The sequence below is a fragment of the Coregonus clupeaformis genome, chromosome 24 (genome assembly GCF_020615455.1).
Source record: "Coregonus clupeaformis isolate EN_2021a chromosome 24, ASM2061545v1, whole genome shotgun sequence".
In the NCBI taxonomy this organism is placed as follows: domain Eukaryota; kingdom Metazoa; phylum Chordata; class Actinopteri; order Salmoniformes; family Salmonidae; genus Coregonus; species Coregonus clupeaformis.
In genome coordinates this window covers 35,793,666-35,821,100 of record NC_059215.1, presented here as the reverse complement: position 1 = coordinate 35,821,100, position 27,435 = coordinate 35,793,666, and the positions used below count along the sequence as shown (strand labels likewise).

The 27,435-nt window shown below is 41.8% G+C and overlaps 2 protein-coding genes across 4 annotated transcripts in view; both read right to left on the bottom strand.

The window, feature by feature from the left end:
• Positions 1-3,619, bottom strand: part of mfn2 (mitofusin 2) — a 29,544-nt gene extending 25,925 nt beyond the window's left edge. Inside the window, exon 1 of one of the 2 annotated variants that reach the window (XM_041846079.2) lies at positions 3,423-3,619. The gene's annotated coding sequence lies outside the window, so the exon portion shown is untranslated. Of the gene's footprint in view, positions 1-2,606; positions 2,968-3,422 lie in introns of those variants that run through there. The other variant, XM_041846080.2, reaches the window with a different exon arrangement.
• Positions 3,620-4,378: 759 nt separating this feature from the next.
• On the bottom strand, positions 4,379-27,098 carry plod1a (procollagen-lysine, 2-oxoglutarate 5-dioxygenase 1a). 2 transcript variants are annotated; one of them, XM_041846081.2, is made up of 19 exons: positions 26,912-27,098; positions 25,996-26,087; positions 25,682-25,815; positions 23,947-24,110; positions 23,383-23,495; positions 22,848-22,911; positions 21,459-21,556; positions 21,170-21,271; positions 17,266-17,397; positions 14,424-14,545; positions 13,849-13,953; positions 13,545-13,670; positions 13,135-13,276; positions 12,525-12,638; positions 11,625-11,690; positions 11,072-11,176; positions 10,803-10,949; positions 7,981-8,106; positions 4,379-5,395 (listed from the first exon to the last, which is right to left on the bottom strand). In XM_041846081.2, exons 1-19 carry the CDS (start codon positions 27,003-27,005, stop codon positions 5,240-5,242), a joined length of 2,202 nt encoding a protein of 733 aa, XP_041702015.2. In that variant the 5' UTR covers positions 27,006-27,098; the 3' UTR covers positions 4,379-5,239. The 2 variants fall into 2 exon arrangements, with proteins under 2 accessions (XP_041702015.2, XP_041702016.2); XM_041846082.2 differs by lacking the exon at positions 7,981-8,106 and adding an exon at positions 8,403-8,528 and having other exon boundaries at positions 26,912-27,096.
• Positions 27,099-27,435: the final 337 nt, after the last annotated feature.

Here is a 27,435-nt window from a genome sequence, read left to right as displayed (position 1 = left end):
TCAACAAAGTACTGAGTAAAGGGTCTGAATACTTATGTAAATGTGATATTTCAGGGTTTTTTAATTCAATCCATTTTAGAATAAGGCTGTAACCTAACAAGATGTGGAAAAGGTCAAGGGGTCTGAATACAATCCGAAGGCACTATATAGACTGAATATTTTTTAGGAAGCTGAACGACATGCACGTAACACACCTCATTATCAGAGGACATAATTACACAGGAGAAAAATCAACTTCAGAATGAAAACCAGCTAGAATAGCTTGAATAGAACCAGTTTAGTTTCCATAAACATTCATGTTGACAAACAATAGGCTAATGGTCATTCAACTGACTTAACTAGTGCTTTAAAAAAAAATCAATACAGTTACATAGCGGGATATTATTTTGAACGCTATATCGCAATATTATTTTTGCGCTAGTTGGCTGAAACTGCATCAAAACGCCAGTATTTTACCTTCATAACTTGTTCTCCATCTTTTTAAATAGTGAGCCAATTTGTTTTCAGCACTTTTATTTCCATGACTGATCAAAACTCATTTTCTCTCTAGACCCTCTCGGTAATTCCACGTTAAGAGTGATGCCCCGACTCAGATGTTTCACTTTACAATGTATTTCAGTGCAAATGCAAAGTTTGGTAACAGAATGATGGCACCAAAAGCACAAACTGTCATTAATTTACCAAACTATGCATCTGTACTGTTCTTCAAGTAAAATGTGTTTGTAAAATTCTGTGGAAATTGTTAAAAGTAGTCCTTGTGCATTTAACTTCCTATTGGTTGTTATGTTTATTAATTGTTTTACTTCTCATCGTCACTTTTTTACCGTGGAATTGGCCCTCTGCAGCAGACATATGGTGAGCAATATGTTTGGAACATCAAATCGCAATAGGCCTACATATGGTATCGGCACCTAAGTATCGTGATAATGTCAAATCGTGAGGTCCCTGGCAATTCCCAGCCATAGTTTTAATCTAAACTAATGACATTGTCATATAGCCTATATTACTCATTCAGTAGCCTAGTCAATCACACAACCATCATAAACAAATCTCAACCAGGTTCATTTGACTTCCTAATAGATATAAAAATATAATGCATCTTATATCAAACCATTTTTGTAGTCCTAGAGACAGAGACAGTATAGGCCTACAGGTCTAAGCCAAAAAGCACATGCACTGGTACGTGCTCTGCAGGATTGCCAGACTTTACAGCCAATTGACTGTCACCATCAGTGCTTGGCACCAGGTTCCTAGTGTCAGGTGTCAGCCTAGCAAAAGCCTTAGACATTGCCATCTGATAACCTACCAAAACTCCATGGTAATCTGTGATTAGAGTGCATGAGTGAGTTAGCTACAACTCATGATATTCAACAAAACCTTTTATTTTTCATATTGTAGTGTTTACATCAGCAAGCATTGCATCAAATCATGATATCGAACAGGATCTTAGAGTGCACTCTTAATAACGAAGTAAAGATTTCAATGCACAGAAACTTAATTTATTATTGTTCAATATGATCCTAATCCTACCCAACCCTAGTGACTCAGCTAATGAGTATTCAACAGAGGGAGCAGCTCTGTGAGTCACCTTCAGTAGGCCTACACTGTAAGGACAAGCATGATTTGCTTTTGGCAGCTGTCCCCATTCCCCATGTCAGACAGCCGTGGTTCACATGGACTACTGCCCTGTCAGTAATGGCAAAGCTCAAGCATATTGTAGCCCATGTAAAATTCAGATGTCTTTTTCAGCCATAGCCTATTATTTGCAGTCAATTCTCAATTGCATTCTACAAAAACATTTGCAGTCACGTTTTCAAGATATTGTACTTTCAAGAAGCAAAGAGTCACCGCCACCTCATCAATTGGTAGAGCATGGCGCTTGTAACGCCAGGGTAGTGGGTTCGAACCCCGGGACCACCCATACGTAAAAATTTATGCACACATAACTAAGTCGCTTTGGATAAAAGCATCTGCTAAATGGCATATTATTATTATCATGATGATGTAAAATTAACCATATGGTGCATTTTGCATCATCATGGTGATGTGGCCGTTGACACTTTGCTTCTTAAAAGTCCAATAATTTGAAAATGTGACTGCTGACATGCAAAACATTTTGGGACTGTATCAACTGTTGACTAATTTAAAAAATACTAAAAGATAGTTTGAGTGGATTTTCCCTTTAATGCCGCTTTCAAGACAACTCAGAAACTGAAAATCCCGACTTGGAAACTCAGATGAATTTGCTCAGTTTCCCACTTCGAAAATATCAGAATAAACCAATAGGAAGTTATGTCAAAAAGATATGCACATTTTAACTCAGAGGTTCCTAGTTGTCTTGAAAGGACCAATCACCTTATCTGGTGTATGTACAATCTGTATCCAACTGCTTGACTGTGTGCATAAGCACCACTCCCCCTGGCTATGCAAAAAACACATTTACATTTCACACCACATACTTGTGCAGGTTACACACTTGTACATATGTGAAACAGGACAACTATAAGCGGACCCTATTTTACCTTTGACCTTTTGTGTAAAGAGTAGCCAAATTCCCATTAAAAGCGATTCAGCATTGAGTAAAACAGAAGGTAGGTGCCACTTACCTTACCTACTTGTTAGATCAACCTTCTGGGTATATATTAGGCTAATGTTACTTTATCTAGTTAGCGAGACAAGAACTTGACCGTGACCATTCACCTACATTTCGCAAGAGACTCAGCTGAGGCTGCAGTGGACAAACTAGCTACCTTAACGTTACCGCAGTGACCTAAGGGATAATCCACCCTAGAAATTAAACGTGTTACGTCATCATGATAAGGTTTCATGACTGGAGATAGGGGATAACAAATTGTCTAGATAGAACACATCCATCCTTCTATATCGTCATGATAAAGTATATATTTCGCCGACATGGGCTAAAACGAAACAGCTCAGTCTTTCCTTCAAGTACCATCACGCAACGGGATTTTCGGTTTCTGTCTCGTCCTACTCGCCCTGTTTGTTTCTGTGGGGAAAGGGCCGTTGGCGTTGCGAAAACTGGAACCACGTTGAAAATTGTGAAATGTTATAGCTAGCTAACAATTTCACATGCGGATATTGACTTTGGTATTATTGTGGGTAGCTAGCTACGTTTGCATAGTCTGTGTACCGGTCTTTTAGCTAACATTCCACTACTTGCCACTCCTGACTGTCATTTGCCAAAGACTGGCTAATGGCAGTTAACGGTAGTTAGCTACTGTTAACTGACAACGCGTGACATTTGCGCTGGTTTTACAAGTTTTTCTCTGACTTTGGACATTACATAGCTAGCTAAAGAGTTAGCTAGAAGGCTCTGATGCTTCACGTTGTCTCACGTGAATGTAACAACGTTAGCCAGCTAGCTAACATTAGCCAACGAACGTTAGCTAGATAAATCTTACCACGAAAGGGTGGACTGATTTATAACCAGTTTTCTTGCATCTTGGTCCTTTGATTAAAGCAATTAATATTTACTAAAATGTTACAAAATCTAGTTAGTTAGCTGTTTTCTCCGACCTAGCCAATGAATGTAAATTTGGTAATTTTCACGTCCTCCTCCTTGATTAGAGTTTTGTGGTGGTTGACAACTACAGCAATGGCACATTATCGCCACCTACTGGAGTGGAGTGTAACTATGGCCTAACTAATGTCACTGGAAATAGATCAATCAATCATTAAACATAAACGTGGGTATACAGAAAGAAGAGTTACGCAAATAAAACAAAAATATCGATAAATCAACACATTTGGAAATAATTCCAGATAAAGAAACCATATAGGCCTTGTGTCTCGAGACAATACTTTGTGGCTTTAGAGTAAAATAAATAAATAAACTAGTAAGATCTATCAACAAATAATTCCAGAAATATGTATGGAAATAGATTGATCAATAAAAAAGCTGTAATCACTATAACGACAACACATCAGTTGAAATGTCACAACAGCAAAAAAGTCACACAGCCTAAACGTTCTGTGGTGCAGTTTCCCCAAGATCTAGGATTATCTTCCCCTCCCCCAATCCATTAGTGGGGAAAATGCAACACTGCCCCAAGATCAGCATCTAAGCCTATGGGCAACTTCACCCTACCCCAGCCTAAACAGCAGCTGCTGTCTAAATATTCATCCAAGTAAAGGCATTTGGTCACGTGAGTTGTGGAGAAGTAGGTATTGTATACACTATGTTTGGGACCAATCAATTAATATACATTTATTTAGGACATGCCATTGGAATAACCTCTGACTGAACAGTCCATTCTGTAATTGTCTAATTAATTCCTCTATCTTTGTTGGGGCCATAATAAAAAGGGTATTTTAGCTTTTGATACCAACTAGTCAAAAGATTGGTTGCACAATGGGATCACAGTTTGGTTCAGTGTTTTATTGACAAATGACCAAAACATACACTTTCACAACTATCTCTACTAGCGTTTATAACATTTTTCAGAGTATGCCCAGGCAGCATCAGATCAATTCAGTTAAACTTTGTCCCCAACGATTACTTGTCATGGAATGTAAAACATGTATAGTCATTTAAGAGAAACATACAGTATATGTCCTGGGGCGCATTCAGCAGGATGCAACGTTTTGGAACATTGAGATAGAAATAGGCAATGTAGAACAAACATGCCTGTCTGACATGTAGAATAAGGACTCACTTCGGCTCTATTCATGGCATTTTTATCTACAATGTTCGACAATGTTTGGGTGCTGAACGTGGACCTGTTTTAAACATGAAAATGACAAGGGGACAGAATGTGCTACGAGCTGTGTTCTTTAGATATTACACATTCGAAAAGACACACTGAATCTTTGGAATAAATTCCTATTATACAAATATCAAAATAATAAATAGGACAGATGTTTTAATAATCTCCTGGACCATGGTGCATTGCATACTGTATTAGGAGTAGTTTGGTGCTGAAGGGCACTTTACAAATAAAGTTATTATTATTGACTCATACTGTATGTAGGAGTGTCTGGATTCAACAAAACAAGTTATTTTGACTGTTAAAATAATAATACTAAAAAAGTACATTTATCTCACAAAAGTTTCCAATTACTTTCAGTGGAAAGGGGTTTTAAGAGAAAAGGTTGAACTCTCCCGCAACACCCACTTAGATTTGGCTAATGGAGTTTTCCTGAATGAACAAAAGTTCAGTAAAGGCACCATAGAAACAAAAGCTTACACCTGGAAGTGGCAGCACATTGCCATTGGCACTCAGGGATCCACAAATGACACTGCAATGTATCGAGTGCCTGCAGTGGTTCGCAGGCCCTCGTGATAGTGGGTGAGCCGTCCAGGGTGCATGAGGGCCCAGCCTTTGCGGGGTGCCTCGACAGAGCAGTTATACCGTATGAACCTGCATCCCCCACCCTTCAATGGGAAAGCAAACAGAGAGATTAAGTCAGGAAAGGTATATCCAGCCAGGAGATACACACATACAGTGGGGAGAACAAGTATTTGATACACTGCCGATTTTGCAGGTTTTCCTACTTACAAAGCATGTAGAGGTCTGTAATTTTTATCATAGGTACACTTCAACTGTGAGAGACGGAATCTAAAACAAAAATCCAGAAAATCACATTGTATGATTTTTAAGTAATTAATTTGCATTTTATTGCATGACATAAGTATTTGATACATCAGAAAAGCAGAACTTAATATTTGGTACAGAAACCTTTGTTTGCAATTACAGAGATCATACGTTTCCTGTAGTTCTTGACCAGGTTTGCACACACTGCAGCAGGGATTTTGGCCCACTCCTCCATACAGACCTTCTCCAGATCCTTCAGGTTTCGGGGCTGTCGCTGGGCAATACAGACTTTCAGCTCCCTCCAAAGATGTTCTATTGGGTTCAGGTCTGGAGACTGGCTAGGCCACTCCAGGACCTTGAGATGCTTCTTACGAAGCCACTCCTTAGTTGCCCTGGCTGTGTGTTTCGGGTCGTTGTCATGCTGGAAGACACAGCCACGACCCATCTTCAATGCTCTTACTGAGGGAAGGAGGTTGTTGGCCAAGATCTCGCGATACATGGCCCCATCCATCCTCCCCTCAATACGGTGCAGTCGTCCTGTCCCCTTTGCAGAAAAGCATCCCCAAAGAATGATGTTTCCACCTCCATTCTTCACGGTTGGGATGGTGTTCTTGGGGTTGTACTCATCCTTCTTCTTCCTCCAAACACGGCGAGTGGAGTTTAGACCAAAAAGCTCTATTTTTGTCTCATCAGACCACATGACCTTCTCCCATTCCTCCTCTGGATCATCCAGATGGTCATTGGCAAACTTCAGACGGGCCTGGACATGCGCTGGCTTGAGCAGGGGGACCTTGCGTGCGCTGCAGGATTTTAATCCATGACGGCATAGTGTGTTACTAATGATTTTCTTTGAGACTGTGGTCCCAGCTCTCTTCAGGTCATTGACCAGGTCCTGCCGTGGAGTTCTGGGCTGATCCATCAACTTCCTCATGATCATTGATGCCCCACGAGGTGAGATCTTGCATGGAGTTCCAGACCGAGGGTGATTGACCGTCATCTTGAACTTCTTCCATTTTATAATAATTGCGCCAACAGTTGTTGCATTCTCACCAAGCTGCTTGCCTATTGTCCTTTAGCCCATCCCAGCCTTGTGCAGGTCTACAATTTTATCCCTGATGTCCTTACACAGCTCTCTGGTCTTGGCCATTGTGGAGAGGTTGGAGTCTGTTTGATTGAGTGTGTGGACAGGTGTCTTTTATACAGGTAACGAGTTCAAACAGGTGCAGTTAACACAGGTAATGAGTGGAGAACAGGAGGGCTTCTTAAAGAAAAACTAACAGGTCTGTGAGAGCCGGAATTCTTACTGGTTGGTAGGTGATCAAATACTTATGTCATGCAATAAAATGCAAATTAATTATTTAAAAATCATACAATGTGATTTTCTTGATTTTTGTTTTAGATTCCGTCTCTCACAGTTGAAGTGTACCTATGATAAAAATTACAGACCACTACATGCTTTGTAAGTAGGAAAACCTGCAAAATTGGCAGTGTATCAAATACTTGTTCTCCCCACTGTACTTCACATTATATACATAGAGAAATGTCAACTTGCCTAGGACTCAAGGTCACACTGCACAGGAGACCCAGAACACTGAAGGCTTTCATCATAGGTACATAACTATGTGTAAATAACACATTGTGAACAGTGGAAAAACAGTAACTGTGCGGAAAGCACCTCCTTCTCAAAACAAACCAGATTATGCACCTATTCTAGTTAAAGTTTGAAAGATGCAGGGTAATGACACGGATGCAATACAACACATCTTCAAAAGCCTTTCAAATGTTGGTTATTGTTTTTTACGTGCAAAGGCGAAAGAATGAGAGTCACCAAAATGATTCTGATGAAATCAATCTTGGGTGAGTTTCCCAAAAACATAAAGATCATCTTTAGCATTAAGATCATCTTAAATCCATTGGTAGGCAATGGAGGAACGAGTATCTTAATGATAAAGATGATCTTGATGTTTTTGGGAAACTCACCCTGGAATAATTGTATTCATAGAAACAAACAGTGATGAAAACATACAAAGCAACTAATGGTCTACATGCTTAGGACATTTCAGAAGACATACTGTACATTCATACACTTGCATTCCTACTTTAAATAAGTTGATTTGCAAACTTAATTGTAACATTTCAGGAAAATACACAACTTCACTGATCTTTCTGTTCCAATTTCAAACTAAATAACCGTATAGTAGTGTTAATTTTAATAGATGTTAATAATAGTGGGACGTAGGGTTTGAATTTCAGAGGTGCCTGAGTGTACTGGGCACTTCCATTACAAATCAGGGAACATCCATAAGTGTTACAAATATTACAGTGGGGGTAGCCCTACAAGTGTTCACATATCAGTTGGTCTAACCCAGTCTTTATAGGCCAACTCCCCAAGTCAATGTGTAAATCATCACACAAACACACTCACCTGGTAATCAAGCACTTTTTGATTGAGTGCAATATTTATAGTAAATGTGGACGCGTCATGGTGTGGCCTTAAAAATGGCTGCTCGTCTGGCTTATACCTAACTACAAACGCCAAGTCAAACTGAGCCTGCAAAGAGAGAGACAGACAGAAAATACCAGAGTGATGCAAAGAGTCATGCAGCATTCACAAAGGAGCCGGGAGGGCTGCCGGGACAGGCCACGTGCCCCTTGACCTCCTGGCGAAACCTCAGCTAAGAAAAAGAAGAGCGAGCTCCCTGATCCAGCATACATTCCCAGAGAAGAGACAGGAAAGAGGACAAAACACCTGCATCCTGTCCTAAAATAGGCGCTTAAGGGGTGTTTGTCTGGGTTACCTGCCAGTTTAGTGTGTCTTGCTGGACTGGACACCTAATACCCATTTACCTGATAGTCTATTTCTTTGCTGTTGAGAGCTACATTAATAGTGAAAGTAGATGCATCGTGGTGAGGGGTGAGCAGGGGCTGCTCGTCAGGTTTGTACCTCACCACGAAGTTGAGGTAAGAGATACACTGATAAGAGAAGAGACGCATGTCAGGGTCAACATGGTAGCACAGAGGGACCCCGTTCTATACATAGATTCTATTCAAAAACATATTTGGAATATCATTTCACATGTCTGTTGCATTTGTATTAAATGAATGATGAATTGTTTAAATGTAGACTATTCTACTGTAAATCAGCAGCAATTTCTATCATACAGTATTATTCTACATTTTGAAACATAAATAAGAATATTAATATTGTTAACCTGTGAACAAAGTAATATTCAAAAGTTAATCAAATAACAGGCGATATGTGCATTTAAACATATTTAAATAAACATATTTCTACTGGGCTAACTCAATGGATATCAGGCCACAAGGTGGCGATAGGTAACAGAATGGTGCACAAACTTGCAGAAATATTTACATTTTGTGGGACTTACTAAACCAAGAACCACGATGTACCATTGTAACCACACAAACAACCCACCAGCTGAAACTGGACTGTAAAATAAAACTTTACTGATAATTTATGCATTTTCCCTATTATTCTTCACGTTCTAATTATACACTGCTCAAAAAAATAAAGGGAACACTTTAACAACACAGTGTAACTCCAAGTCAATCACACTTCTGTGAAATCAAACTGTCCACTTAGGAAGCAACACTGATTGACAATACATTTCACATGCTGTTGTGCAAATGGAATAGACAACAGGTGGAAATTATAGGCAATTAGCAAGACACCCCCAATAAAGAAGTGGTTCTGCAGGTGGTGACCACAGACCACTTCTCTGTTCCTATGCTTCCTGGCTGATGTTTTGGTCACTTTTGAATGCTGGCAGTGCTTTAACTCTAGTGGTAGCATGAGACGGAGTCTACAACCCACACAAGTGGCTCAGGTAGTGCAGCTCATCCAGGATGGCACATCAATGCGAGCTGTGGCAAGAAGGTTTGCTGTGTCTGTCAGCGTAGTGTTCAGAGCATGGAGGCACTACCAGGAGACAGGCCAGTACATCAGGAGACGTGGAGGAGGCCGTAGGAGGGCAACAACCCAGCAGCAGGACCGCTACCTCCGCCTTTGTGCAAGGAGGAGCAGGAGGAGCAATGCCAGAGCCCTGCAAAATGACCTCCAGCAGGCCACAAATGTGCATGTGTCTGCTCAAACGGTCAGAAACAGACTCCATGAGGGTGGTATGAGGGCCCGACGTCCACAGGTGGGGGTTGTGCTTACAGCCAAACACCGTGCAGGACGTTTGGCATTTGCCAGAGAACACCAAGATTGGCAAATTCGCCACTGGCGCCCTGTGCTCTTCACAGATGAAAGCAGGTTCACACTGAGCACATGTGACAGACGTGACAGAGTCTGGAGACGCCGTGGAGAACGTTCTGCTGCCTGCAACATCCTCCAGCATGACCGGTTTGGCGGTGGGTCAGTCATGGTGTTGGGTGGCATTTCTTTGGGGGGCCGCACAGCCTCCATGTGCTCGCCAGAGGTAGCCTGACTGCCATTAGGTACCAAGATGAGATCCTCAGACCCCTTGTGAGACCATATGCTGGTGCGGTTGGCCCTGGGTTCCTCCTAATGCAAGACAATGCTAGACCTCATGTGGCTGGAGTGTGTCAGCAGTTCCTGAAAGAGGAAGGCATTGATGCTATGGACCGCCCGTTCCCCAGACCTGAATCAAATTGAGCACATCTGGGACATCATGTCTCGCTCCATCCACCAACGCCACGTTGCACCACAGACTGTCCAGGAGTTGGCGGATGCTTTAGTCCAGGTCTGGGAGGAGATCCCTCAGGAGACCATCCGCCACCTCATCAGGAGCATGCCCAGGCATTGTAGGGAGGTCATACAGGCAAGTGGAGGCCACACACACTACTGAGCCTCATTTTGACTTGTTTTAAGGACATTACATCAAAGTTGGATCAGCCTGTAGTGTGGTTTTCCATTTTAATTTTGAAGGTGACTCCAAATCCAGACCTCCATGGGTTGATACATTTGATTTCCATTGATCATTTTTGTGTGATTTTGTTGTCAGCACATTCAACTATGTAAAGAAAAAAGTATTTAATAAGATAATTTCATTCATTCAGATCTAGGATGTGTTGTTTAAGTGTTCCCTTTATTTTTTTGAGCAGTGTATAATTCAGGAGTTAAAATTAATGAAAAATTGGGAGAGTAATGAAAATATGAATTTTTGTTGAGCTGCGCATGTGATTTGGCCCGCAGTGGAGGTTAGCTGATATTGACACTAAATCCATCTAAAATGAATACAAATGTGTTTTTAAAAACCATACCTTGGTGTAGTATCCGGGATACATTGTCTCTGTGATTGGGGCTATGTAATCCAACAGAAGCTTCTGCCACTCTTTCTCATAATTTATTTGAGTCATGTGGATATCAATGGTGGGGACATTCTCATAGCCACCCTGGATCCTTGTGTCCTTCAGTAAATAAGATAATATAAAAACATGATACAATGCTCAAGTTATTACATTTACATGTATAGGTTTGTTTGATAAGATAATATTGTAGGCTACATTGGTTTAGGAGTATAAATACATACCGTATTTTTGCCACCTGACCACTGTCCAAAGTTTTCCATTTCTTGAACAATGTGATCGCATCCGATATCAGAGAATATTGGGAACCAGTATACATCAGGGCAAGGCTGGAAGGGGAATGATGTACAATTGAATGACCTTGTATTTTCAAAGAGTAGCAGATAGGCAGGGAATTTCTACTCTGTCCATAAACCTTACATTCTAGAAATATTTTGAGCATGCAGTTTGTGGTCTTCATCTGTAGCTTTGTAGCCAACTGGACTTTGACCACCCAGAAAGAGTCTTCTGTAGCTAAGTTGGTAGAGCATGGTGCTTGCAATAGTGGGTTCGATTTCCAGGACCACCCTAACGTAAAATGTACGCACACATGATTTGTAAGTCGCTTAGGATAAAAGGGACTGCTAAATTGCATATATTATTATTATCTATTAAGAAACTTAGGTTATCACCTTTATTAGCCATTATCATAAGAATATTATATGCAGCAATAGTCAATGTCAGCGATTTTGAGTGAGCATTGAAATATTATACTTTGATAGAAAAACAAGTACTCACTGTTTCAATCAGTTTGTCTCTCATTATCTTTGTGTAGTTCTCATGGATGTAGCGCTCCTCCCAATCCTGAGAAAAATGAAGAATATACAGTGAGTGTACAAAACATTAAGGACACCTGCTCTTTCCATGACATAGACTGACCAGCTGAATACAGGTGAAAGCTATGATCCCTTATTGATGTCATCTGTTAAATCCACTTCAATCAGTGAAGATGAAGGGGAGGAGACAGGTTAACGACAGATTTTTAAGCCTTGAGACAATTGAGACATGGATTGTGTATGTGTGCCATTCAGAGGGTGATTGGGCATATTGAAATGCCTTTGAACGCGGTATGGTAGTAGGTGCCAGGCGCACCGGTTTGTGTCAAGAACTGCAACGCTGCTGGGTTTTTCACGCTCAACATTTTCCTGTGTATCAAGAATGGTTCACCACCCAAAGGACATAACTGTGGGAAGCATTGGAGTAAACATGGGCCAGCATCCCTGTGGAACGCTTTCGACACCTTGTAGAGTCCATGCCCCGACAAATTGAGGCTGTTCTGAGGGCAAAAGGGGGTGCAACTCAATATTATTATTATATTAATGTTTGGTATACTCAGTGTAGAGATGCATTACTACATTTATTGTCATTAGACAAGTTAACACATGAACAGATTAAATGTTTTGTCAACATAAGCAGATTTATATAAAGGACAATGGCATTCTTACTGTTGCAAAGGACAACAGAACATACACTTGCATGTAATTACATGCAATAAGCTCTTCTGCAGCTGAGTGATAAAATTAGTCTTCAAGCAAACTAACTAAAAGGTGTGCGGTACATGATACTGTCTAGGCCTGAATTCAGTTTAGAGGAGCCTTTGTTTTTCCCCCAATGACTACTTGAAAACCCAATTCTCACCTTAGGGTTTTCAAAGATCTGCCACAGATCATTGTGGAGATGACTCATCTGGTAGTTTTCTGTCGACAGCATCCGTCCAAAGGTGTGCATATTCGTAACATACATGAAGACTCCCTGAGAAATTGAAGTAAAGGGAGGAAAAGCATAAAAAATATATATAGTTTGAAGCTATAACGTTAAAATATTTTATCCCTGGCCTAAGTTTTGGGACTTCTACGGGTTTGACACTGTGTGGGTGTCTCACTTCTAATCAGAGTTTCGCTATCTTTTGAAACCTAAGCACCTGTGACTGATACTGGACACTGAAGGACTGAGAGCAAGACGAGACTTCAGACTAAATTCCAATGGTATCCTACATGCCATTGCCTGCCGCTGCGCCCTTGAGCAAGGCACTTAATTCCTACTATTTCTCCAAGGGGTGCTGCACTGCGGCTGACCCATTGCTTTATGCTCTCTTTATGTTGTGAGCATAAAGACACATTTAAGTTCTCTGCAAGGTAATGGACAGTAAAGTATTCTTCTATTGTCATGTATTTTTATACCCAAAATGAAATGGAGCATTTTACCAATCAATCATTCAATCAATCAATCAAGGCTTTCCAACACTGACTTTGTTTCTGACGTTGCGACAGAAGGCCATGTCGAGGTCCAGGGTGCCCGAGCTGAAGAGGTCATTGGCGGAGAGCTCCTCGTGAAGGAGGCTGGCCTTCACCAGGTACACCTTGGTCAGGTAGGGGACATTCCATACACCGCTGTAGTGACAATAAACATTATTTAGAACAGGCTTCTCATACATTGTGCTGAAAGCGCTCTCTAAAACAAGACTATGGTACTGGTATGGAAGCTGTAGTAGTGTTGTCGAGTTTACCAAAATATGATCCTACAGCAGAAAATGAGCATTTCTGCCGCCGGAAGAGTCACATAACAAAAACCCATCAGACCTCAGCTATAAAAGGACATTGTTCCATAATTACCTTATTGGTATATTCAGTTATGGGAAATAATGTGTGTGTGACTTACACTCTGCGTCCTTGCACAATGTCCACATAGTCCTCCGACCTAGCGTAGTAGCCATCAGCACTGAGTGCTCCCCAGAAGTTGGTCCATAGGCGGCCTTCTCTGGTTATCATGGGTGCAATTATAGGCCTGAAGGGTGACAGGGGATGATTAATCACTTCACACTGAAATCCAGCTGAGCTTTGAAAGTGTATCCACCCAAAAACACGTGTATGTCCAGTATTTTTAGGAGAGCAGTTATAGCATGTGTCATCAGATTTGGAATCTGGTCAGCCATAATCGACAGGCTCATTTTATTGGTGCTTACTCATTTTGCTGGATGAGAATCTTTAGGGTGTCCTTGTTCTTCAGAACCACTTCGATATCCACGCTGAAGAAATACTCGCAGTCCTTGTCCTGTCGGCACATATCACTGTGAACCAGAAAATGGGAAACACACTTTTATGGGGCAGTCCCACACCTAACATACTTTTTTCTTAGTTGGGGATTGGAACCTACGCCGATACAGTACATGTATGCTCTGAAGGCAGCAGCCATAACCAGTAAACTACATATTTACATATATATTTACATTTAGCAGACGCTCTTATCCAGAGCGACTTACAGTTAGTAAGTGCATACATTATTTATTTTTCATACTGGCCCCCCGTGGGAAACAAACCCACAACCCTGGCGTTGCAAACGCCATGCTCTACCAACTGAGCTACATCCCTGCCGGCCATTCCCTCCCCTACCCTGGACGACGCTGGGCCAATTGTGCGCCGCTCCAAACTACACCCCAGGTCACATGCTGAACATCTTTGAAAAACTTGGGAATGATGTCAAGCTAGGTTGCATGTGCGCATCCAAAGCTAGTGTGAGAGAAAGCCAAGGTGAACTCACAGGCCGAGGTTGCGGGAGGCCACCCTGTCCATGTTCTCCTCATGCCCGATGACCTTTACATCCTGGTACTCTGTCCCATGGTCCTTCAGGAAAGAGCTGACCTGTACCTCGTGGTGCTGCTCCTGTAAGAGGACATTGTGGGACAGTAGCAAAGACAAGAGTTGTTATGCTTCTGCAACAGTCTTAGTCACATTCACACAAAGGAAAAATAAAGAGTTACAATGAGAGCATTTCAGCCCAACAGATGTTTGAGGTTGAAATTAAACAAAGCCCTTTGCTTACCATTGAGCTACAATGTGGGATATGGGAATCTGTTCAATGAAATCTGTCATTTCAATTCTTGATAAATATGGAAGGGAGTACTGCCGCTACCTCGCTCTCCAACCAAGGTGCATGAATTGAGGAGCAAAACTGAAGTAGAGATTCAGCAACTCTTGGTGGAAATTGGAAGTGAATAAAAACGCTTATTTTTTGTATGAAAGTAAAACCAACGCGTTCCAGCTTTCGGCCTTCTTCAGGGTTTTCCAGAACTTCCATTGTCCACCAAGAGTTGCTGAATCTCCTCTCTATTTCAATTCTTGATATATTCCCATTAATTCTGGAAGAACATAACTTATAAATGTATGAAATTTTAACAACAACAAATTTCAAGTGTTGTAATACATCTTTTATTTATGTCAACATTTCTCATGCCTGGACCCTGAAGTTAAGACGGTTGACCCTTGACAGGTACAGTGGGTTGAAAAAGTATTTAGTCAGCCACCAATTGTGTAAGTTCTCCCACTTAAAAAGATGAGAGAGGCCTGTAATTTTCATCATAGGTACACTTCAACTATGACAGACAAAATGAGGGAAAACAATTTTTAGGAATTTATTTACAAATTATGGTGGAAAATAAGTATGTGGTCAATAACAAAAGTTTCTCAATACTTTGTTATATACCCTTTGTTGGCAATGACACAGGTCAAACGTTTTCTGTAAGTCTTCACAAGGTTTTCACACACTGTTGCTGGTATTTTGGCCCATTCCTCCATGCAGATCTCCTCTAGAGCAGTGATGTTTTGGGGCTGTCGCTGGCCAACACGGACTTTCAACTCCCTCCAAAGATTTTCTATGAGGTTGAGATCTGGAGACTGGCTAGGCCACTCCAGGACCTTGAAATGCTTCTTACGAAGCCACTCCTTCGTTGCCCGGGCGGTGTGTTTGGGATCATTGTCATGCTGAAAGACCCAGCCACGTTTCATCTTCAATGCCCTTGCTGATGGAAGGAGGTTTTCACTCAAAATCTCACGATACATGGCCCCATTCATTCTTTCCTTTACACGGATCAGTCGTCCTGGTCCCTTTGCAGAAAAACAGCCCCAAAGCATGATGTTTCCACCCCCATGCTTCACAGTAGGTATGGTGTTCTTTGGATGCAACTCAGCATTCTTTGTCCTCCAAACACGACGAGTTGAGTTTTTACCAAAAAGTTCTATTTTGGTTTCATCTGACCATATGACATTCTCCCAATCCTCTTCTGGATCATCCAAATGCACTCTAGCAAACTTCAGACGGGCCTGGACATGTACTGGCTTAAGCAGGGGGACACGTCTTGCACTGCAGGATTTGAGTCCCTGGCGGCGTAGTGTGTTACTGATGGTAGACTTTGTTACTTTGGTCCCAGCTCTCTGCAGGTCATTCACTAGGTCCCCCCATGTGATTCTGGGATTTTTGCTCACCGTTCTTGTGATCATTTTGACCCCACGGGGTGAGATCTTGCGTGGAGCCCCAGATCGAGGGAGATTATCAGTGGTCTTGTATGTCTTCCATTTCCTAATAATTGTTCCCACAGTTGATTTCTTTAAACCAAGCTGCTTACCTATTGCAGATTCAGTCTTCCCAGCCTGGTGCAGGTCTACAATTTTGTTTCTGGTGTCCTTTGACAGCTCTTTGGTCTTGGCCATAGTGGAGTTTGGAGTGTGACTGTTTGAGGTTGTGGACAGGTGTCTTTTATACTGATAACAAGTTCAAACAGGTGCCATTAATACAGGTAACGAGTGGAGGACAGAGGAGCCTCTTAAAGAAGAAGTTACAGGTCTGTGAGAGCCAGAAATCTTGCTTGTTTGTAGGTGACCAAATACTTATTTTCCACCATAATTTGCAAATAAATTCATTAAAAATCCTACAATGTGATTTTCTGGAGAAAAAAAATCTCAATTTGTCTGTCATAGTTGACGTGTACCTATGATGAAAATTACAGGCCTCTCTCATCTTTTTAAGTGGGAGAACTTGCACAATTGGTGGCTGACTAAATACTTTTTTCCCCCACTGTACTTGCACAGATCTGCCACATTCCTTGTCATTGTTATACTATACACAGAGGCATGTGAGCACATGTGTGGATTAGCAACAATTTGGAGGGAGAAATGCACAAGAGGTTACTGGGTGCAACTAACACTGTGTTTCATTCATACAAGACCAAATGGTAACTCAAATCAAAAGGGAAAATATTTAATTATACACATATATTAAAGGGATACTTTGGGATTTTGGCAATTATCTACTTCCCCAGAGCCGGATGAACTCGTGGATACAATTCTTATGTCTCTGCGTGCAGTTTGAAGGAAGTTACTAACTAGCGATAGCGCAATGACTAGAAGTCTATGGTAACAGCTAGCTGCGCTAACACTCGCTAAACTACCTGTAACTTCCTTCATACTGGATGCAGAGACATATAAATGGTATCCATGGGTTCAGCTGACTCTTGGGGAGTAGATACAGGGCTTCATTGACAAAACCTCAAAGTATCCCTTTAAATGTTGGATCGTTGGTACCATGTAATAAGATCTCTTTCTCTCACCTGGTTGTAGATGAAGAGTTTGAGTCGGTTTTTGGGGTATTCCAGTTTGAGCAACCTCTCAAAGAACACACTGACAAAGGGGGTGGGCTGCTGGATGAAGATTCCAATGACCACCAGTGGATATTCACTCTCCTGTACAGACAAACAGATGCCTTATTAAAAATAATCATATAATGTCATTGTCATGTACATTGCAGTCGACTTGAAAACTATGCATATAAAAATCTACCAGAAAGAAACATTTCTTAAGACTGTGCTTTGACTCTAGGTTTACGTTGCTGTCCGTAGATTTAGAAAAAAAATGCTGTTTGCAAGGTGACAGCAAAAACACATTGCTATTAGCAAAAGCAGTACCACTCAGTACCATCGCTTATATGTAAATTGTTTGGAGCAGTCTGACTGCGCGTCAAATGCCTTTTCATCCAATTCCCGAGAGAATCTTGTCACCAAACCTGTCCGGTAAGACAAGGGGTGGCCAACAGCTGGTGCACAAAATCAAATACTAAGGAAATCTCGAGGTTTTACTCGCCTGAGGTATAGTATCTTATGATAAGCTGTAGACCACACTATTTACCAAGAGAGTTTTCATCTATATTTTTCATAGCTGTCTATTTACCAACACAAACCAATGCTGGCATTAAGATTGCACTCAACGAGCTGTATAAGGCCATAAGTAAACAGGAAAACGCTCATCCAGAGGCAGCGCTCCTAATGGCCGGGGACTTTAATGCAGGAAACTTAAATCCGTTCTACCTAACTTCTACCAGCATGTTAAATGTGTAACCAGAGGAAAAAAACTCTAGACCACCTTTACTCCACACACAGAGTCGCATACAAAGCTCTCCCTCACCCTCCATTTGGCAAATCTGACCATAACTCTATCCTCCTGATTCCTGCTTATAAGCAAAAACTAAAGCAGGAAGCACCAGTTACTCGGTTAATAAAAAAGTGGTCAGATGACGCAGATGCTAAGCTACAGGACTGTTTTGCTAGCACAGACTTGAACATGTTCCGGGATTCTTCAGATAGCATTGAGGAGTACACCACATCAGTCACTGGCTTCATCAATAAGTGCATCGATGACGTCGTTCCCACAGTGACCGTACGTACATACCCCAACCAGAAGCCATGGATTATAGGCAACATCCGCACTGAGCTAAAGGGTAGAGTTGCCGCTTTCAAGGAGCGGGACTCTAACCCGGACGCTTATAAGAAATCCTGCTATGCTTTCCGACGAACCATCAAACAGGCAAAGAGTCAATACAGGACTAAGATTGAATCGTACTACACCGGCTCTGACGCTCGTTGGATGTGGCAGGGCTTGAAAACTATTACAGACTACAAAGGGAAGCATAGCCGCGAGCTGCCCAGTGACGCAAGCCTACCAGACGAGCTAAACCACTTCTATGCTCGCTTCGAGGCAAGCAACACTTAAGCATGCATGAGAGCACCAGCTGTTCCGGATGACTATGTGATCACGCTCTCCGTAGCCGATGTGAGTAAGACTTTTAAGCAGGTCAACATTCACAAGACGGATTACCAGGACGTGTACTCCGAGCATGTGCTGACCAACTGGCAAATGTCTTCACTGACATTTTCAACATGTCCCTGACTGAGTCTGTAATACCAACATGTTTCAAGCAGACCACCATAGTCCCCGTGCCCAAGGACACTAAGATAACCTGCCTAAATGACTACCGACCCGTAGCACTGACGTCAGTAGCCATGAAGTGCTTTGAAAGGCTGGTCTTGGCTCACATCAACACCATTATCCCAGAAACCCTAGACCCACTCCAATTTGCATACCGCCCCAACAGATCCACAGATGATGCTATCTCTATTGCACTTCACACTGCCCTTTCCCACCTGGACAAGAGGAACACCTACGTGAGAATGCTATTCATTGACTACAGCTCAGCGTTCAACACCATAGTGCCCTCAAAGCTCATCGCTAAGATAAGGATCCTGGGACTAAACACCTCCCTCTGCAACTGGATCCTGGACTTCCTGATGTGCCGCCCCCAGTTGGTAAGGGTAGGTAACAACACATCTGCCACGCTGATCCTCAACACGGGGGCCCCTCAGGGGTGCGTGCTCAGTCCCCTCCTGTACTCCCTGTTCACCCATGACTGCATGGCCAGGCACGACTCCAACACCATCATTAAGTTTGCCGACGACACAACAGTGGTAGGCCTGATCACCGACAATGATGAGACAGCCTATAGGGAGGAGGTCAGAGACCTGGCCGTGTGGTGCCAGGATAACAACCTCTCCCTCAACGTGAACAAGACAAAGGATGATTGTGGACTACAGGAAGAAAAAAAAGAGGACTGAGCACGCCCCCATTCTCATCCACGGGGCAGTAGAGAGCTTCAAGTTCCTTGGTGTCCACATCACCAACGAACTATCATGGTCCAAACACACCAAGACAGTCGTGAAGAGGGCACGACAAAGCCTATTCCCCCTCAGGAGACTGAAAAGATTTGGCATGGGTCCTATGATCCTCAAAAAGTTATACAGCTGCACCATCGAGAGCATCCTGACTGGTTGCATCACCGCCTGGTATGGCAACTGCTCGGCCTCCAACCGCAAGGCACTACAGAGGGTAGTGCGTACGGCCCAGTACATCACTGGGGCCAAGCTTTCTTTCATCCAGGACCTCTATACCAGGCGGTGTCAGAGGAAGGCCCTCAAAATTGACAAAGACTCCAGCCACCCTAGTCATAGACTGTTCTCTCTGCTACCGCATGGCAAGCGGTACCGGAGCGCCAAGTCTAGGTCTCAACAGCTTCTACCCCCAAGCCATAAGACTCCTGAACAGCTAATCATGGCTACCCGGACTATTTGCACTGCCCCCCAACCCCCACCTCATCTTTTTACGCTGCTGCTACTCTGTTAATGATTTATTCATAATCACTTTAACTCTACCCACATGTACATATTACCTCAACTACCTCAACTACCTCAACTAGCCGGTGCCCCCGCACATTGACTCTGCACCGGTACCCCCCTGTATATAGCCTCCCTACTGTTATTTTATTTTACTTCTGCTCTTTTTTCTCAACACTTTTTTGTTGTTGTTGTTTTATTTAACTTTTTTATTAATAAATAAATGCATTGTTGGTTAAGGGCTGTAAGTAAGCATTTCACGGTCATGTCTACACCTGTTGTATTCGGCGCATGTGGCAAATAAAATGTGATTTGATTTGATCAAGCTACATTGGCACACACCACAGGTGACCATTAATCGCACCGGTATAAATTGCGTGTCTGCTGTGTTTCGTTTCCGACACCTGTGTATTACAATTCAGCTTAAGAGTTTATTCTCACTACGAGAGATTCATTAGACCTTTTAGTGTAATGTAAATTTGTAACGTCTCCTACGAAGGTCGCAGGTGAGCCTTGCTCGAGAGTCACCCCCCTCTGAGCAGTCAGATGTAAACAGAATGGTCTCTTCAAGCGAAATGCTCCTACAGTAAACATCTAAATGGCAGAGCAATGCTTTTGAAACAGCTGAAATGTATTCCTTATATTTAATACTTTTTTTACCTGAAATGTAATGAGTGTACGGACAAGAAAATAAATCCTTTAATTGTCTGCAAATGCTTGTGAATTGTTGCATTATAAAAGAGTGTAATATGCTTAAGATGAAAAGTTGGTTAAGATGAAAAGTTGCTTGCATAGTTGAATAGTTTGTTAAAAGCATGCTTAGTGGCTATACTGGGATATTTACGGTAAATTTAAGCTGCGAAGCAAGAATGTCCGTCGCCAATCCCCCGTTTTTGTACATATTAGGTAAATTGAAATTTCATCACGATACCTCTGCTACAAATCTCTTCAATGAGAATAAGCCCTTAGAGAGTGTATTACCAGAATACTTTACATAAACAGACAGGCAACCCACCTTGAGTCCTGAGAGTGGCCGCAGGTCCTCAAGACACCCACTGCAACCCGTCTCAAACGTCCACACTGTGGGGATGTAGTTGCTCAAGTAGTTGATCTGGAGCTAAAACAAAAAACGTTTATTTTATTTTTACCACTTCATGATACTGTTGTTTACCTACTTTTCCCCAAATATTTGGATGATTTTTTGGTCTCACATTTACATGTGTGTCTGAATGTGTCTGAATTGCAATGGTCAATAGAATTTCAATGGTCAATAGGGGTCAAAGGGTCAAAAGTTGGAAGGTTACCTTGGTGGGCCCATTGCCATGAACAATGACGGGTAATGTATCATACAACACGTTTCTGGCCCGCACTTGCCCGTCCTCAAACTTCAACACCACCTCATCTGTGCTCAAACACACAAACCGTAACATCAGTACTAGTCCTGCGACATGCCTGCCAATTGTTGGCCGGCCACGTGTCTTCCAAGAGAGACTTGAAGCATGCCACTCAATGCTAGTCAGTGGCTAATCAATCCACAGTACTGAAACATACAATACACTCAGGACATCATGTATTGGAGATTGATTCCATAACACAGTAATTCAACAGATTTTGTTACAAAACTAACAAACTCTGTATTTAATGTGTTCAGGGCTCACTTATAAACAACGCCAAGGTCTCAATGTAATTTACCTGTATAAATTAAGGTTAAAAATAAAAACCTTTTCCAAAGCTAAACAGCACCAAATAAACATGTAGCAACTGTGGGGTGTTGCAGTTGAAACTGGCAAACCACCAGTGACGTCACCACTCACTACATTTTGCGAATGAATGTATATCTCTCTCTGGCAGGCTGGGTTCTACAACGATGCTGTGACAATTTCAGCTCTCTCCTTTTCACCTCAAGTAGGTTTCAAGACATGAACACAAACAAGCATGATCTTGCTGTCCCTCTCAAGAAGCTGACTATTATAAGGAAGTCTATAGTTATTAACAGGAAGCCGTTACTGTAGAGTTGGTAGGATGTAGCGTTTACTCAGCACGCCTACCTAACTGCAGCTGCTTAAAACGTTTTTACACATCCAGCCCTGTGCTTTGGGAGCATCTGGGAAAAGCATGGAGCTGTGCCTGACCCCTCCCCCTTCCCTCTCTGGTCTACGTGAGCTCAGACACATCCCTCTCTCACAGCAAACTCATAAATTCCTAACGCAGGCTCAGCCTCAGCCAGCGGCATCCAGAAAAGAGAGAGGGGGAAGAGGAGGAGAGAGAAAGGAAGAAAGACTTAAAGCAGTCTGTCGGCTGTCCAAAAGGGGGCTGCCTGCCACTGAACCAGAAAGCCTAAGGATATGACAACCTGCATCACACCCATACTCCTTCATCAAAGCCTCAATCAGCCAGTCACGACTAACACAGACAGGAAGTGAAACCAGAGGGAGGTCGCACTTTCCTCTTTTCTTCTCCAAGCATCTCTTTATAGAACGGAAAAAGTGTAAACTGAAACAGCCGTTTTGATGTCCCAGTGAGAAGGGGAGAGGATCAAGAATTTAAAAGCTGATGTCAGCAGGTTTCAGTGGTGCAGTGGCCTTTTCATTCGAAAATGTTGAAGTGTATATTTCTTGGCTAGAGGTGATGTGGGAGACATTGGCGAGACATGCTCTAAGTGTAAAGAGATGTGTAATTTGTTAAAAAATCACCAAGGGATCCATGAAGATTCTGAAACATTCTGCATTTGTTGTCCAGTGTTATATTGATGGATTTCTGGAAGAAAAAACATATAACTTATTAATAACACTATAATAGCAAAACAATTGTAAAATTGACTGTGTCCATAAGGTGTAGATAGTAAGTATAGGCTGGAAGTAGAGGCCTGGGCATTGTTGTTCACTAATTTACCCTAAGTAGGGAAAGGATGGCGGGGTTGAAAAGTAATAAAGGGGAGTATATCTATAAAAAACGTGGGGGATTGGAAGTGATGCAGACAATTACATTGATAGAAGTTACAATCTATCTGCAATATTAAGCTGATCTACCACCAGAAAAACAAAAAACAAAACAAAAAAAACACTATAATAGCATGAGGAAACATACTGCATAGATATAATGTTACAGTATAATACACATACAGTACTCATACCAAGAAGAAATGCATAGGTAGTAAAGTGCTATGGTAGTTCTGAGAGAGACCACTTAAAGCACCATATCAAGATCAGTACAGAGGTAGATTCCTACTCTTTTCTCTGGGTTGATATAAATCTTGGTGAAGAAAAGTTGATCACTGTCATCGTCCTCCCCTGTCCAGTCAGCAACCATCTCTTTGAGGTTCGGAACATAGCCAATGAATCCTAGGGACAAAGATAAATAGTGACAAAGACAAAGCAGTTTGAACAGTGAAACCGGAATTTCAAAAACAAATGGTCAATGTAATCGAGGTCCAATTCATGTGATTTCATTTTTGTGTTTGGACTTCTGTCCCTCTGGTTTTCTGACTAGTGCTCAACAGCAGCTGACTTAAACATTAAGATTATAAAACTGCCATTCACAGTCTCAAACCTTAGTGGATAAACTGCCAGGTGAATTAATTCCCAGTTCCTATGTCTTAGGCCCAATGTTCTCATTTCTATAAAAACGACTGAGACTTGAGACAACTTCTAACTGGACTGTTGCATGTCAACGTTTAAAAAGCAAAGCTGTGTTTGTTAGTATTAGTGTTTAACTGACAACAACTTGCTGTTGACAGTTAATAAAATGGCTGCCTTCCATTGCTAGGTTATCAAGAGGAGTGTGTTTACATACCCCCTGAGCCCAAGAACCTCTTTCCCTCTCGGAAGTGGGGGTGCTTGTCCTCCAAGTGTCTGTCGGGCCAGATGAGGGTCTCTGCGGAGAATACCACCTTGTGTCTTGTCTGCTGGAACTTCTTCAGCAGCTCTTTGGGACCGGAGGCGAAAACAACATCATAGCTGTTCAGAGTGAGAGAAAAGATAACCTTTATGAGCCTCATTGTTCCAAGGGGGGGATTTTATTAGGATCCCCATTAACCGACGCCAATGGCGACAGCTAGTCTTACTGGGGTCCGACACATAACGAAAAAGACATTACAGATTAAATACTTTACAATTGACATACAGTACCAGTCAAAAGTTTGGACACACCTACTCAATCAAGGGTTTTTCTATATATATATATCTTTGCAGCAATTCGACCATGAAGGCCTGATTCACACAGTCTCCTCTGAACAGGTGATGTTGACATGTGTCTGTTACTTGAACTCTGTGAAGCATTTATTTGGGCTGCAATCTGAGGTGCAGTTAACTCTAATGAACTTATCCTCTGCAGCAGAGGTAACTCTGGGTCTTCCTTTCCTGTGGTGGTCCTCATGAGAGCGAGTTTCATCATAGTGTTTGATGGTTTTTGCGACTGCACTTGAAGAGACTTTCAAAGTTCTTGAAATTTTCCGGATTGACTGACCTTCATGTCTTAAAGTAATGACTGTCATTTCTCTTTGCTTATTTGAGCTGTTCTTCCCATAATAGGGACTTGGGCGGCAGGTGGCTTAGTGGGTAAGAGCGTTGTGCCAGTAACCGAAAGGTCGCTGGTTCTAATCCCCAAGCCGACTAGGTGAAAAATCTGTCGATGTGCCCTTGAGCAAGGCACTTAACCCTAATTGCTTCTGTAAGTCGCTCTGGATAAGAGCGTCTGCTAAATGACTAAAATGTAAATGTGAATGTATTTTACCAAATAGGGCTATCTTCTGTATATTACCCCTCCCTTGTCACAACACAACTGATTGTTTCAAACACATTAAGAAGGAAAGATATTCCACAAATTAACTTTTAACAAGGCACACCTGTTAATTGAAATGCATTCCAGGTGATTACCTCATGATACTGGTTGAGAGAATGCCAAGATTGTGCAAAGCTGTCATCAAGGCAAAGGGTGGCTACTTTGAAGAATCTCAAATATAAAATATGTTTTGATTTGTTTAACACTTTTTTGGTTACTACATGATTCCATATGTGTTATTTCATAGTTTTGATGTCTTCACTATTATTCTACAATGTAGAAAATAGTAAAAATAAAGAAAAACCCTGGAATGAGTAGGTGTGTCCAAACTTTTGACTGGTACTGTACATTTAAAAACATTAACATTTAGTGTGTGTGTGTGTGTGCATCTATCAGTTACACATACATGTCAGTACATACACACAACAAGTAGGTCACATGGGGGAGAAGCGTTGTGCCGTGAGGTGTTGCTTTATTTGTTTTTTTAAACCAAGTTTGCTGTTCACTTGCCCTATATGAGATGGAAGGGAGTTCCATGCAATCATGGCTCTGTATAATACTGTACGTTTTCTTGAATTTGTTCTGGACCTGGGGACTGTGAATAGACTCCTGGTGGCATGTCTGGTAGGGTAAGACCAGTGCTGAGCCAGTCGTAGGCAAGCTTTTGATATTCATGAATTTTGTGTGTGAATATATTAAATAATATATTAAATAATGCTGATAAGAGTGAAGGCAGATTCAAGGCTACCTGTCGATGAAGAGGATAACCTTATCTTCCTCCTTCATTTCCTGCAGACTGGCTTTGAGAAGGCGCACTTTCTGACCCCCTCCTGGCGCGGTCATATAGTCCCCACCTTTCCATGGCTCCCCTCTGCCAAGCACCTTCAAACCCAAAGAGAACAACTGCAAACCACATTCTCCACAACAAAAATATAGATTTATAAAGGCTTGTTTCCTCACTAAGGCGTTGATATTTGCCAGAGGGAGAGAGTGAATGGTTGCCAGTCATTGTCTGGACACTCGAGGGTTGGATCAGTTTTATCTTGTCAGAACTTTCCATACCTTGATGGTGTAGTTAAAGTGCCGGGCAGACCTCATGAAACGCCTGAAGCCATCTGTCTCTTTGGTCGCAACAGTCACAACTAAAAGGTTGCCTGAAAGACATTAAAAACAATGTAAGTATGTAATTTATGTGAGAATTGGCCCATGTAGTGTGTGTGCACTGTACAATGACATAAAACGTTATGTAAATGTCTGTAACAACCATGCTCAATTGGATAATATATCAGGAGGTGGTCTCTGAGAATGTATAGATGTGTCTACTTGACCATTGAAATGTTCCCCTTCTCTCTTATGGTAGCATAACGTTACTGTAGTATGCCATTAGTGTATGTTTCATGAGTCTTATCTTTAAACTGTGACGTGATATAAATACTTTCCATCAATCTCTATCAATAAAAAAGATTTTCAGCACACATGCAATGTTGATTTATAGCTCAGTAAACATTATGCTAAACTGGAGAAAAACATTATTAGGATGTGTAGCTAGTAAAGTCCTCCAAGAAAAAAAATATTAGCCTAAAAGCAAGTAACCTAACTGCTCTCTGCCACCTGCGCCTAACATACTTCAAACCCTGATGAAAACCAAAATATATTATCATGCAGTGTAGGCCTGTATTGCATCTTTCTTGACATGTATTTTCTTCAATAGAACATTAGGCACAAATCTGAATGGAATCAGACGCGATCCAGTCCACGTCAGCGGCATGGAACTCTCGAGAACACACGGTGGAACTTTGTGTCTGCAATGCAATTGCTTTAATATCAGTCCGAGAGAGTTACATGCAAATTACAATGTAATAACGGTTGTATAGCGACTTCCATGACTGCAACTTTATATCTAGCGAGATTGCTAATTACTCAGCAACATTTAAAATAAGATGGAATGCAAGTTTAGTTGCTATTTGAGCTGTCCTACCTTCGGACAGTTCTCGTTGTTCTTTGCAATGTATCACTGGTAAAACCGCAAGCAACGTCATCCAGGCCAATATTAATAAGGCAAAAGTTCTCATTTTCGGTTTAAACCTTCACCAATCCTCAGGCTAACACTTCTTCGGTGATATCATATGATTTTAGTCAAAAAGTTGTGTACTTAAAGTGTTTCCAGATTTGATTGACACATAGTAGGCCAATCAGACACAAAACCCCGCCCAACCCACTAAAAGAAGCCCACTTTGGGGACGCTTGATTTGATTTTTACTTGCCCCGGTTGGCCAGAACAGCTGCCTCGAGTGCACGATTTTTTACTACTCCATTAGTCTTTAAAGTGAGACCTCCGCCGACCAGGCATGAAATCAAACGACCGCCTTTGCAAACATAAAAATACCTGGACACCTGGATTGTACAATATTTGAACATTATTCTTTTAGAAATTATTTAACCTCTGTCAAGTTGGTTGTAGATCATTGCTAGACAACCATTTTCAAGTCTTGCCAAGTCTTG